General features: G+C 40.7%; 1 protein-coding gene across 6 annotated transcripts in view; it reads right to left on the bottom strand.

Moving 5' to 3' along the window:
* The window catches only part of ADAMTSL3 (ADAMTS like 3), a 278,466-nt gene that overhangs the window by 12,494 nt on the left and 250,727 nt on the right, over positions 1 to 15,245 (bottom strand). For all 6 annotated transcript variants that reach the window (XM_074966431.1, XM_074966430.1, XM_074966433.1 and 3 more), the window contains exons 24-26: positions 4,626 to 4,808; positions 3,819 to 3,938; positions 2,258 to 2,470 (exon numbers count right to left, since the gene is read on the bottom strand). In XM_074966431.1, the coding sequence (XP_074822532.1) occupies positions 2,258 to 2,470; positions 3,819 to 3,938; positions 4,626 to 4,808 (516 nt within the window). The remainder of the gene's footprint in view (positions 1 to 2,257; positions 2,471 to 3,818; positions 3,939 to 4,625; positions 4,809 to 15,245) is intronic.

The raw sequence follows: 15,245 nt of genomic DNA, 5'->3' as shown, positions 1-15,245 counted from the left end.
AAACAAACAAAATGCAGGCAGACAAAAGACACCAGATGCCATATACTTAACTAGATCTATACGCAGAACTCCACTAGCTTCAATAACATACACACTCATGGACTGAGGGCAGGATATGACCCTCACATGTAATGTTTTCTAATAGTTTTAATAAATTAATACTTAGCTTTACTTTTAATTTCAGATTTGTCATCAATAGGCCATATTTTGACCATGGATATATTTCTAGTAAAATCACTACACCGTAGTAATCAGATAACTCTGGCTCTGATCCTGCAAGCACTTACATACTAAAGTAGTCCTCATTCACATACACAGTCTAGTGGCAGTCATTGGACTACTCATGCTTATCGAAGTAAAGGATTGCAGGATCACACATTATATCTTCTGTTGATCTTTTGTCCATAAACAGTAAGCCAAATAATATTGCTATCCGTAAAATATGAGCAAGGCCCTTTATTTCTGATTTTTATGTTGTTTAAAATTCCTCAGGAATTTATCAGTGTTTATAATAAAAATTTAAAAACAGGTGAAAATCAGTGCAAAAAAGTAACATCACAGTTTTCTACATAAATATCAGAATTATTAGGGGACAGGAGGACAACAAAACAGCAACAAATGGAGAAAAGTAAGAGTACTTCCAACCCAGCTCCCCACTCCAGAATGAGAGATGGCTGCTTGGTAACCTGTATGGACCCCAGGGATTCCCAGAGGGAGAGATGGCGACTGGTAACCTGTGCAGCCCAGATAACTGACCTGCCATCTCTCTTTCCAGAGCAAGCCTAGAAGCGGAAGAGGTGGAGGAGGCCAGGGTGCCATCTCACACTGCCTTCTCCACCTCTTCTGCTTTCAGGCTCGCTCCAGAAGGAGAGATGGCAGCCCAGAATTACTTCAACTGCTTAGGTTACCAAGTCACCATCTTCCCTTCTGGAGCAGGGAGCCGGCTCTGGCGAGTTCCTGCCCTTCTTTTTTTGAGGAACTGAGCACTGACATATACATACGTATGCCTACATATACACATACCTCTACCTAATGTAATGTACTGGATTTTCTTTTAGCAATCAGTATTCTCATGTTCTTGAGTGGTCCAAAATTCAGGTGAAAATTGGTAAAAAAAATCCATAATATCTTTTGTAAACCCTGGGGGGGGGGGGGGTTGGTTAAAAAAAAATCAGTAAAAACTGAAAATGAAAGGCCTTGTACATGAGATATATGAAAAATAACTGATTCCAATTTTCCAAAACATTTGCTTTTAAAATCCCTTTAGAATTCTCCTGTTATTGAGTTATTGGGTGAGAATTTCAAAAATGTCTAAGGGAGGCAGGTGCCTAACTCCCAGACTTTCAGTGGGACTTGGGTACATAGCTTTGTTAGGTGCTTTTCAAAATCACACTTCCTACTTTTATTATTTATTATTCAATATGAATGAATTATAGGGCACATTGAAGACTTATGAACTTCACAATATAGTGTTTGCAGATGGGGTCTACTCTCCTGTAAGCACGTATGTAAGGTATCTCTCTAACACCCTCTCTCCCTCAGGCCCCATTCCTACACTCTGTAGCTGAAGGAAGCTAATGGGGCTCTGTACGTGCACATATCACAATGCAGGATCAGGGCCTTACTGGTTACTCTTAAAAATTTAAAATAGCTTAAAATTTAACATTGCTTTGGTATCTTCAGTATTTTCCAGGTATGACCTACAGTAAATACAGAGTAGTATAATAATACAGCCAGCACTGAGGTTACCCTATCTATGTATTAAAGGCAAACTGGTAAATTTAAGGGAAACCACTGGAATAGATTTAACATCATATTACCAATGAAATGTTAATATTCTAATTAATATATTTTCATACACATTCTAAATCATCTAATATTTACAATCTTTATCCCAAAAACAATTTTGCTAGTCAGATAGTACTATCAAGATGATAATATATATGGCCTGTTGAAGCAGAAGTTTGTGTATGATTGGCCTGATTTAATATCTGTGTAACATATCAAGTCACTGAATTGAGCAGTATTATCTTAGCTTTTTGATGACATACTATAAAATAAATTAATAAAATAAGCATTCACATCAAATTCAAGGCCTTGATCCTGCAAACATGTATGCACCTGCTTAACTTTAACTGATTGAAATGGGACTTAATACTTTATATATAAAAATAAGCAATAGAGCAATAAAATTCTCAAAACATTAGGGAGAAATATAATTAAAAAGTAAGAATTTGTCATAGAACTTTCAACAAACCTTCCTTCTTGACATTTACCCAAACAGACAATGGCTTTACACTAGTTGAAGTGTGACATCTGTATTGTCCAGCAAATTGACCAGACACAGTGTTCACCTCTAGGATACGTCCCCCAACCAAGGCTCTATATACCAAGTCTTTAACTTCCTCAACCGGACGATTTCTGAAGAACCAACGAATCATGTTTCTGTGATTAGGATGCACTGGACAACCTAGAAATAAATGGAATTTTAGTATTTTTTCTAAGTTTAATGTATATATTGTGATATCTGTGTTTTCTATTTGTGCACGGGTGTGTGGAAGCTTCCCGCAGTATAAGTAAAAAGAGGAGTATGTATTAATTTACAAAAGTCTGAGGTAAAGCAAAACTAGTCTCAAGTGCTCCCAGGTGAGCTATCTTCCACATAAGCTAAAGTGGAGGCTCTTTTGTATATTTGCCACAATAATTTACATTCTCTCTCCACTTTAAGTGAGAGTTTATTATGTTCTTTATGAACCATAGGTGAAACCCTGACCCCATTTAAGTCAATGGTAAAACTCCCATTGACTTTGACGGAGTCAGGATTTCACTCCAAGACTGTGAACCATGTTTAAACGTGGCTTAAATGTTGCTGCATACCACTTTATAGAAACAGAAAAGAATGGAAACAGACATATTAGTTTAGATGGAGAACTCAAAATCAAGTCGACAGTCCAGGTGGATCTCTCACAGTTTTCAAGGGCAGCTCAAAGAGAAACTTTACTATTCAGTCCAGTGATGATTCATTTAGATAGACCCTATGATACGCAGAGTTACCATTTTAAAAACAGTTTTTGAAAAATTCCTTATATAAAAATTAGACTCCATCATTTCTTACTTTCTCCCGCCTCAGTAAAAATCTGGGAGAGCAAATAGCATGTCCTGATGGCTAACAAATCAGGGCTCTGACAAACCAAGGCAGAAGTAAAGACCATGACCCATAGGAAAATTGGAAGAACCCTCAATATTTCAACAGGAATGTGATGAACCCCTCAGAATGACAAAATTTGGCTAAAAACAATAAATCGGTTTAGCATGCAATCACGATATATTGGCACAGCTATATTTACATGCAGGATCTACACTAAATAGCAAGATGGTTGTGAGCAACTAAGAACCAACAAAATAAAATCACTTATATGTCTGTTATATCTTTATTGTTCCTCCTCCAGTTTTGTTTCTATATTTTTAAGTTTTAAAAATCAGTCCTGAACTACTAGTGCCTTTGTTTGTCAGGTGGTACAATTTTTAACAGCAGTTACGATAATGTTGGAGAATTCACTGCAGACCATAACACAGCACCATTGCTTCTTTCATCACATTGCACCACAGTTGGGGCAGCGTAGAATGTGGTGATGAGGCAGAGTTTCGGGACATCCTCCAGTTCCTGATTGCAGATGTTTCTCAAGAGATAAAAATAGATACTTCTAGGGGTTTAGTCTTTGTGATGGAGCCATCCTAATCATGTCCTTTCCATTTTAATAAAATTATTACTAACAAAAACTTTTAATTCTAACAAGAATGAAGCCAAGGCAACATACCTATCCTTAGCAGATCACCACGTATCACACTAATATTTGTACCAATTCCAGATGCCATCATGACACGCTTCCTCCTGCTACCTTTTGTTGATACAGTGTTAGTCTCTGGAAACTTTTGTTCTGGAAAACAATGCATTTTAATACTTGATAAAAAAATATTTACAAGGATGATTTTGATCAAATTGTCCAATGTTCTATTTATGAAAAGGAAGAATTACAGTATTTTGGAACTCTTTAGGACCACCATCTTGTACATTAATGCACCGGAACACAAAAACCATCTCTCTTTCTTTTGGAGGCTTTTCAGAGCAACATTTGTAACTGACTCTCTTTCAAAATTTCATCTTTTAACAGAACAACCTTGTTATCCTTCCACTGTAATAAAAGATTTACCAAAACTTTGGCCTTGTTTATTGTTTCTCATGACAATGCCATTTATCATTTCATTATCAGACATTCATATAAAGCAATTTTTAAAAACCCTCTCATTGGAGTCAGGTCAACTCCTTGGTTCCTTCTGATGGAAATATGACAAATTGTTAAAATAATAAAAAGAAATCTCTTAAAAATCTGCTCTGCCTGGTAGAGGTTGCATAATATGGATGGAATTATATGCCTGTCAATATAGTACCTTCTTTTCTCAAATTAATGCCAGAATAACTGCTAAAAACATGGGCAATCTGTCAATAACCCATGTCAGGATTAAATATTTCTCCAAACACATCCCTATCCATTCTAAGAACAACACTTTATAACCACAATGGTTTGTCATTGCTTATGAATGATGAACTATGATTTAACACTTACCAAATAAGTAAAGGACAGATGTGGCTACTGCTTTTCCAAGAGCACTGGTTGCTGTGCAAGTATATGTTCCTGCATTTTCAAATGAAACATTCTGCAGAAATAAGGACCCATTCAAAAGCAAGAACGAATTGTTTCGTAGGGATTCTTTCTTCTTAAGCCACGTTACTTTCGGTTGGGGAACACCTTAAAAAGGCAAATAATAAAAATGCTGATTACCTTATATAAATCTTGGGTTTTATCTTTTGCACTGCTGCCCCTCACTGTAGTATCTAAGTGCCTTGAGTTCTAATGTCATTTTTCAGACAGCGCAATCTAAAACAACAACAGTTTTAACAAAATAAGCACATTTTTGCATTCACAACAAAATATCCTCAAATGGCTAGTTCTCATTTATAATACTCAGTTCTAGTAGTATTTCAGCACAGAGCAGCGATGAAAGGTTAAGCACTCTGGGGGATGCTAACAGAACGGCTCTACAAATGATTGTCAATCCTTAGAAAGTAATATATTACAATTTAAGGGCCTAAGCTCTATACCAATGTTCAAGTGATTATTCCCACTGGATGACATGAGACTGCTCACATGAATAAGGACAACTCATGTAAAGGTTTGCAGGATCAGGTCCTTATTTCAAATAGCATTCTTTATACAAACTACATCCCAGAACAAATCACAGGATAAAATAAAGTTACAACATTTTAAAAACAAAAGCAGAGACAGACAGAGTAATTAGGAGGCATAGTATACACCTGGGGCGAAATATACACATATTTGCACATGAGATTTGAGAATAGATGGGGTCAATGTGTACCAAGAATACAAGAAGGCTGTTCCATATGACAGGAGCTGCAGAGATTACTTATATCAGCAGCACGTGAAGGGATAGAGAGGGGAACAGTCTGACATAGAACCTCAATCATTAACATTCTTATTTGTTGTTCTGCAGAAGGCTAACTGTATTCTAGTTGCTTTTTAATTAAAATTCTGTCATCTTTCCTATTATAACCATTAACTTCCAAGAATTCACTCTTGTCTGATACTTGACATCCCAACTGTCAAACTATGAATTTTTTTCTTTTAAAGGAGTGATGTTTGTCAATCAAATAGCATTATCAATACTGGATGCTTTCTAAAGTTTCTCCTATCCCCAAACATCTGCCTTTAAATGGAAATTTTGCAAGCCATTAATTCCAGCACATTAAAAGCACTTTGTTGCTGGCTCTTCATGCCTGCTGCTGGATCAGGGGCATTCTTCTGAAGTCCCAAAGGTCCAGTGAAATCACACTGAATCACTCTGTCATATCTGGCACAATGGCCAACCCGAGAGGGGCAATAAGCATGATGCACATGAAGACGCTAAATTGTCTTCTGCACAGTGTTTTCTTGCCTAAAAACACTTATCATTGGCCATTTAAGGATATTATAATGGGTGGACCTACCTGATTATGTGGGACATTTGGAAATATTAACCATATTGAATGCTAATTCAGCCCCCTTTCTTCACAGATCATTGTGTGGTGTTGCTTTACAGATTATGTCTTCATGATGTGGAATGGCCCTTAAGAAGAACTTTAACAATTCAATCACTGGCTTAGTACTTTCAATGCACACCTCACATTTTTCCTCCAGTTTAATAGAAACCAGATATATTTTTTGGATTCCGCTATTATTTCACTGAAGGAAAATGTTCCTCACACCAATTTGTCTAGAAAGCCACCAGACAGAAACACTCTACCACATTATCAGATATTAAAGATAGACAATTTAGCAACTAGTAAAAGTGTTTTTAGGTTCAAAAGATTGTGTACCACTGAACAAAACAGCACAAAAGAAGCTATGGTCTGTAGAGTGCACAACTGTCCAAAATCAGAAGTTATCCTTCTACTTTTCCAGAAGAAGTTTTACACCATTTTGAGAAATCCTGCTGGGATTAGGAAGAGCTCCTGTTTTAAGTGTCCTTTTTGTAATTAACTCAAAATTTCTGGCTAACATAAATCCTTCTCAGATAATAATGGGCCTGTAATGGGCCAGTTTAAATCAGAGATAGTGTTATTTGTTTGATTCACTAAGCCCTGTGGGACATTGCTCTCAACACAGCATGCACGCGCACACACACACACACACACCCCATCCAAACTGTACCCAATTCCTAGGTTTATCTGTATTCTTAATTTAAATAAAATATAAACCACAAAGTGCAGTCTAAGCTTTCTTACAAGGTAGTCTTGTTTCTACGGTTTCTCCCTGTGAGGTCGCTCTGACCCTGCTCCTCGTTCTTTCCAACTCTCGTTGGGTACATCTACATAGAGAGTGGTAGCCTGTGGCAGCAAGTCTCAGAGCCAGGTTAACAGACTTGGGCTGCCAGGGCTTGGGCTACCGTGCTAAAAATAGCTGTGGATTTGTTGTGACGTGGGCTTTGAAGCCTAGGGAGGGGAGTAGATTTCAGAGCCCAGGCCACAACATCTAAGCCTTTTTGGGCCTGTACTGGAGCAAGTGAGCTCCCCCGACCTGGGCTCCAAAATAAACAAGGAGTCTGAAGAACAGTCCTGCCTCTTCCAGCGGGTCCCAAACCCCACTACCTGTCACACCCCCTTTGTAAATCAACTGGAATTATTAGTAAATAATCCTTCTTTCTGCTTCAATGGCCTCTGTGAATTTCTGCCCGGTAAAGACTAGCAAGCAGTACTGCCCATGCTGGGAGATGGGCCGAGTTCCTCAAGCAAATAAAGATTGAAGCACTGATTTTTCAGACCCTGCCCCTGACAAGGAGGATGGGGCTAAGGAGTAAACAAAGCTTCATGTGGCTGTTTAGCAGTTTACCCCCAACAGAAATGCACAATTATCCTTAAATCTGCTCCGTAATGTCACCATGAGGGGAAAAATATGAAGAAAATCTAACGTCTTTAAAAATGTAATCTAATCTGGGACAACGAACACTATTATGAACTAATCATGATTGTATGGTTATTACATGGTATCACTACAGTGCAGAGCTGAGGTTGTTTGAATTCCTTTACTGTTCATTTCCATGCCTCAATATGTTTGGATTTCTTTTAAGGTTAACCTTAGCTCTGAATTTCCTGGGATGATAATATTTGTTTTGCAGATAACTGCAATGTATTTTACCTTAAATTACTGAATGATACTTGCGTGCAAGTTGTGTTTTTATCTGGAAATTGATAATAATTAAGCTTACCTCTGATACAGAGTGTGTTTATATTACATTTAGTTCAGTTGGCCTCCTTGAGGCCATTCTGGGGCTCTTCCTCTAGTTTTTGCATTTAATATTCCTTCTTCGTTTCCCCCAATCTTCTTATTAACTGAAAAATGATCTTTCTGTGAGTGGGGCTGAGGGCTACTGGGCTTTTTGGTTAAGGGTGGTTGGATTTGCCCTTGGGCTGTCTTTCTTGTTCTTTTAAACACTGAGTGGCAGCACCTGCCTTACAGCCAAGCTAACTGCAGTAAAGACATTCCCGTAGGGCAGTGGTTCTCAGCCTATGGGCTGCTTGTGGCTCAATCAACACACAGCTATGGCCCATAAGACATCCTTGGGGCCATACAGGTAGTCGATATAGTGTGTGGATGTGGCCCACAATAACACAGAGAGAGCTGCATACGCAGCCTACAGTGGTAAATAGGTTGAGAATCACTGCCTTAGGGTATATCTACACAGCAAAGAAAAACCCGCGGCTGGCCTGTGCCAGCCAACTCGGGCTCACAGGGCTCAGGCTGTGGGACTGTTTCATTGCTATGTAGGCTTCTGGGCTCAGGCTGGAGCCCAAGCGCTAGTTTCCAAATCCTGCTATGTCTCTGTCATACTATTCTGGAGGTGACCAGAGGCCATAGAGGACATGGAGCAGGGCAGGGCAGTGCAGGGCCAGTGTATGCTGCTGTGCTCCACCATTCAGAGCAGCCCATAGGCTGCAAAGTCAGATTGCTGTAAATTAGAGCAGCCCCATACTCCATTCCTTGGTGCAGCCCAGAATCTGGGAAGCATAAAGATGGCACAAAGCTTTCCAGGCCGTGCCTTATGAGATGTGTATCCAGAGACATGAAGCAGTCTGTCCAGAAACTGGTTTTTATTGTATGATGCTTTCAGGTCTGGAGATATGCATCCTACAAATGGATTAAAGAAACAAAAGAAAAATATAAAGCAACCCTTTGAACTGCTCCTTTACTTTCTCATAGTGTCCCCTGGCCACTCTTTGCTCTTGGGTATGGAAGCATGCACATTGTAAGCTGTTTTGCACCCCTTCAGTTTATCTGTATGTTCATGCTTCCAGTGACAGATCTATTTCTGCCCTGCCTCTCACTCAAGACACTGAGTTCTTGCACACACTGTGATTTCTCAAATTCCTATCAGTAGAAACTCTGACTTTTGGAAAATACTCTCGAAAAATTATTTTTAGAAGTGCATTTACCTTTTGCACGTAGCCTACATTCAACAGTGCCTTAAATACAACCCTTTCTCTCAAGATTACACACAGTGCCAGAGCCAATTCAAACCTCATTTTTACACTTTTGTTGATTAGCCTTTCATTATGTAGCTTCCCTCTAATTTGACTTCAAAAACTACCCCATATTTAATACGAATGCGCTGAGATATTACTTTTATTTTTGCTTTTGTGCTGCATAACGAACGAACTATCATCAGGTCTTGTGAACAGCGGGGCAAGGCATACTGATTTCTCCCATTCCTCCCGTGACAGGGCTCTTACAGTACTACTTTAAGAAGCACTGAATCAGCTGCCCAGAGGATTGTTCACATACTCAGGATGTGGTACACAGCATGGCATACAAATCAAGAGCTGCCTTTCCTAGAAAAAATAGTTAAGGCTTGTGTTTTACCCTTTTAAAGCTCATGTAAATAAGCTTTAAAAGTTATTATAAATATTAAGACGGTTTCTTTGCCAAACTAGTAATAGGACTATGTGGAGGTTTTCCCTCTTAGCAGTGACAAATTGAACAGAAGCCAAAATGTTATGTAATCCTATTTACTTAAGTAGAACTTAAGCGGTACCTAGCCCTCTGCACAGGAGTGAATTTTACCCTGTGGATCTGATTCTCATTTCCACAAAGGGCCATTAACTGGGCCTTTAAAAAAGCATAAATTATATTTACTCCCGTTTAGGGCCCCTTTACATTCCCAGAATGGTGTGAAGCAGGGGTGGGCAAACTTTTTGGCCCGAGGGCCACACCGGGGTTGCAAAACTGTATGGAGGGCCAGGTAGGGAAGGCTGTGCCTCCCCAAACAGCCTGGCCCCCACCTCCTATACGCCCCCTCCCACTTTCCATCCCCTGACTGCCCCCCTCAGAACCCCTAACCCATCCAACCCCCCCTGCTCCCTGTCCCCTGACCACCCCCCGACCTCTATCCACACCCCCACCCCCTGACAGGCCCCCCGGGACTCCACTCCCAACCCTCCCTGTTCCCCGTCTCCTGACTGCCCCCCCAGAACCTCCACCCCATCCAACCGCCCCCTGCTCCCTGACTGCCCCCCGGGACCCTCTGCCCCCTTACCCAACCCCCCTGCTCCCCGCCCCCTTACCGTGCTGTTCAGAGCAGCAGGAGCTCGCAGCCCCGCTGCAGCCAGCTGCGCTCCCTGCGCTGCCCAGTAGGAGCGGCGGGCCAGAGCGTTGCCCATGCAGCGGTGACAGATGGGTGCCAGCAGAGGAGGGGCCGGGGGCTAGCCTCCCCGGCCAGGAGCTCAGGGGCCGGGCAGGACGGTCCCGCGGGCCGGATGTGGCCTGCGGGCCGTAGTTTGCTCACCTCTGGTGTAAAGTGTCCTTAGTGTACGGTATGTCTGCACTGCAGATGGAAGCGTGCTTTGCAGCTCGAGCAGACAGACGTGCTAGTTCTGCTCAAGCTAGCATGGTAAAAATAGCCGTGCAGCTGGGAGTAGCATGGGTTGCAGCTCAGGCTAGCCACCTGAGTGCAAACTTGCCTGGACCCATTGGGTACATATTTGTGCAGCTAACCTGAGTCACCAACGATGCTACTCCAGGCTATTCTGCTATCTTTTTGAATCCATGGCCCTGTGACTGCTTTAACTTATGCTGAGGGCAGGTTTGACTGCCAGATAAACCAAGAATTAAGGGAGGCAGAAAGGTAGCAGTCACCCTCCCTGGGATCAGTGCAACTGAGGAACAAACCCATGGGTATCTAACCTTCCCCAAACAATCATAAGGTTCTGAAACTCTGGGCACAATCCAGTTCCCACTGATGTCAATGGGGGTTTTGTCATCATACCCTATGGCTTCAACTGAAGAAACCAAGAAAACACATGATTAAATCCATCCCTATTAGGGAAAGCAATTAAGCACATGCTAAAAGTTCAGCGTGTGCATTACTGCCCTTCCTGAACAGAGATGCTTTCCTGAACTGAGGCCTGATTAGGTTTTAAAATAATCTTTACAACTCTAAAAATCAGAATTTTAATCCTGCAATGGATCTAAACCCTCTGATGTCAAAACTGTGTGCTATAGACCTAAGGAGCTATAAAACCAATTTTAAAGTTTAATCTATTTCTCTGACATCAAACAGAGGTTACTTTCCACCAGCACCAGAGCAGCTCTAAAACACTTAATGTTCCATGGAGGAAAAAGAAAGTTATTTCCTACAATGAGTGGCCTTGGAACAGCAAATATTGTGGAAAAATATTTCAGCTCTGGAGGGACTGTGAAACAAGCCTTTTAAAAAAAATCTGCACTATAGGGTATCCTTAAAATATTCAGTGTTCAAAAACAAATTTCCTCCAACCTTGAAAGCCCTATGAATTATTACACACTATAAAAATCTTGGCCTACTAAATGGTTACTCTAAAACATTAGATATTTCTTAAGAACTTTTTCCCCCAGCCATGTAGAGTCTCATAAAGTATCCTGTATTTCCCATTCAAGAGCAAGGCAGAATTGTGCTGGCACAAATCACTTATTGCTGAACACTTTCTTTTTCCAAAAGTTTACTTAACTTAAGAAGCTAAACTAGCATGTCTTCTTTAAGAGGAAAATACCATGGCTCAGTAACTTACTCCATGAAAGTCACCTGAATATTGCTTATCCTACAAACATATCTACAGCAGTCAAACTTTTATTTCTGATAAACTTTTTGAGCTCATTTCAAAAATTCTTCTCTCTAGCAGAAGTGACTTAAATCCTTCTTTACTCACCTGAATTATCTCACAGTGAGCAATGCTGGGTCACAAACCTTCTATGGACCCATTAATTGATTCTACTGAAGTTCACTGCAAGCTAACACTGACTTCAGAAGGAGCAGAATCTGGTCCGCCCTTTGGTTCTCTAGTTGCCACTCAAGGAGAACTCAATCTCTGCTCCACCTACTGAAATTTAAGGCCAAGATTTTTAAAAATAGGAGCCTAAAATAAGGCTCTAAATCCCTATTTAGGCATCCAAATAAGTGGACTCACTTTCAAAAGTGCTAAGTTCTCATTAGCTCCCTCTGAAGTCAATGGGGGCTGCTTAGTGCTCAGCTTTTAAGTCAGGTCACTTATTCAGACACCTAAATATTGATTTAGGAGCCTAGAATTATTTTTGAAAATCATGACCTATTTCTAAGGGACAATATAAGAATTCATAATGTCTGACTGTGTCCCTACAAACCAAAGTAATCACAGCAACAGTAATTCAGACAATTGTTGGATTATCTTGCTTCTACACCTGTGAGCTGCTAGTGCAAGTAATCCCACTGACAAACATTTTGGTGGAACCGAACACTGCAATCCTGCAACATACCCTTGAGTTCAGAGAGTTTTGCCTGAGCAAAAACTAAAGGGAAAAATGCCACCCACATGCATCAATGTGGAGGGAAAATTGTTGGTGCATGTAGTGAAAGGATGAGAATCTCGGTAGCAAGGGAGGAAGACACTTGCCAAGGGTCAATAAATAGCTCCTTCCTCTGGGAGTCTCTGACAACAATTGGCCAGCTGGAAGACAGGGGTGCTGATGGGCCAGCATTCTCCTGGCCTCAGGATTCAGCCCAGTGAAGCAGTCATGTGGAGCTTCTTTCAGCTCCATTCCAGCAGCTCACCCTACCCACCTGAACTAGGAATGGGAATCCGGCCTGACAGATGCTATGGGTTGAGCCAATTGTGTGATTAGGGAATCAGTAGGAATTTTCTCTCCTCTGGGGCAAATGGCAAAGGACCAGTGAGGTTTTTTGCCTTCCTCGTAGCACCTACAAGCCACTATGGGTTAAGTAGGAACGTGCTTAGTGCCTAACTGAGGTACTAAAGTAGTGTTGTTTATTCGTCGCAACTTGCGGCTGGTGTGCAGTGCGGTTAAGAGTATAAAATGAATGGATCCCAGAGATAAAATACCTGAAATTTCAGTGATGGACCTTGGGCTCATGTGAAAGAGTGAGACCTTGCGGCCTTCACAGGCCAAGGTCCCCACTGTGCTGCACTCTCTGTCCCCCTTGCACGGGGAAGGATGCTAGGATTAAGGGAGAGCTGGGTCCTGTGGGTAGGCTGAGGAGAGCCACCCCACATTATAGGTTATATGTTTAGGAGCCCTGTAAACCTGGCACCAGTTACAGGTTATATGGTAAGGAGCCCTGTAACCCACACACTGGAACCAGTTAAATGCCTGGTATCGGAAAATATTGGTGACGGGCAAGTAGCGCCCCTCCCGAGTTAAAGTTTAATGAAAGTTGCAGGCTGCCGCTTCATTTCATGCATTTGTCTGGCCTCATTTTGCCTTTGTGTCCACATCAATGGCCTTTAGTTTCTAAAGTGTAATTGTTCCTCACCAGGCCTCCTCTCTGACCAAGATTAACATTGCCTCAATTCATGTTTCTTTTGTCTTAAAAAGGTAATGCAGCCTCAGGATGGAGAACCCCTCAGTGTCATGGAATAATTTCCCCAGGCCCTTTTTTAGGGAGACTCCAATGGCAATGGTCGCAGGAGGCATCCTGTCCACAGGAAGTGGAGGGGACTGGTGAGCCACAGGTGTCCAGGAGTCAGCATAAAGTCAAATGGACTATCTGGGCATCCACCAAGATCCAGGCAGATTTCTGGGGATCTGTGTGTTCTGGGTTTGTAACTCTTAGCCATTCTTTGTGGAGGTAGTGCTCGTGGTGGGGGGGAATTCCCCTTCCCAGCCCCCTCCCACTCCTACTGCAGAATAATTACTGCAATCTCCATGTAAAAATCTCACTGACTTTTCATTCCCTTGTGCCCTCCAGTGGATTTTTCAGCAGGAGAGGCTAGTCTGGTTCTTAATCACTAATGACCAATATATCTATGGTCACAAAGGGAAGTAAATATAAAGATTTGGGAAAGAGAAACGTGCCAGAAAGTTTCCTTGACTGGCGTGTGTTGTCTGCTGAAGGGAGTTGAGGCAAATGAGGTGGTGGAGGGGGCACAAAAAAGAAAAAAACCCAACAATGTGAACAGGTAACATTTTACGATCAGTCCATATAAAGGACAGAGAGATAAGATTAAGACACTTTCCCTTCATTAAGCTAGTTAGGAATAGGAACATTTTGTTCTGTATTCCTACTACTATATTTGATACTTTTACAAAATACTATAGTGCTTCCCTCCACAGACTTTTGAAACCCACTATTAATTTGCATTTAGAAGCACAAAAAGGAAGCTAAACAACATGAATGATTCATAAACCCAGAGATTTTACTGTTATAGCCTTCTCATCCCCTGCCCCGATTTTTCTGAAGTGAAAAATAAAATATAAAGGATAGAATGACAACATCAAAGGCACATTTGGAATAGTGTAGCTAAATGAAAATGACAGATGGAAGATCAAATTGTTGGTTTCATCTGCAACGATTTCAATTGTGTAAAATTGCTTATCTGATACTCATGATATATAACTGGTTCATATTTGTTTAATGTGTGTAAACAAGAACTTCTAACAAGCTAACACAGAGGTTCAATATGTTTCAATAATGTTTGTATCATTAATGGATTTTAACAGTATATTACTATATGTAGAGCAGCAAAAGTACGTTCAGCGCTATACAAAATATGGATTAAAATGTGGTCCCCTACTCTGAGAAGCTTCCAATACGAAATAAGTTCAGAGGTGCAATAAAATGTGTGTAATCTATACCACTTAATACTCAGCAGTTTTCCTTTCTATTTTCTCACCAGAAGGTGGCACACGATGCACAGTTTATACATATTTGTCCATTTCCCACTCCCCCATTTTACTTCAGCTTAGAACTTTCAGCCTTTTAGAATAAATAGAGTCTGACAGGTTTAATTTATTTTGTGTAATAATCACAAAAGATCCTTTCTGCAAATACAAAAAATGTTATCCAGGCGCAATTTGGAGCAAGTGCTATTGATATTTACACCACATATGTTGATTGAAAAGTAGCTGGCTATAACAGTGCAATATAAATCTCTCCAGAATGCTATAAATATCTCCTAACATACGTGGTGTGGGACCTATAAAAGTGAGTTTATTACAATTAGTGGGAAAATATTTTTATTATAAATTGAAAGGAAAATAGAAATCTATACTCTTAGCTTCAGCAAATCAGTAGAAATAACTTTCTTAGCCCTTGCCATGATGGTCTGTTACTTATTAGAGTATATGCTTTACACGACATATCTCCATTTTTGTAATTTGAAACTG

The sequence above is a fragment of the Natator depressus genome, chromosome 10 (genome assembly GCF_965152275.1).
Source record: "Natator depressus isolate rNatDep1 chromosome 10, rNatDep2.hap1, whole genome shotgun sequence".
Taxonomy (NCBI): Eukaryota; Metazoa; Chordata; order Testudines; family Cheloniidae; genus Natator; species Natator depressus.
Note: the sequence above shows the minus strand (reverse complement) of the source record. Positions and strands in the feature narration are given on the sequence as shown.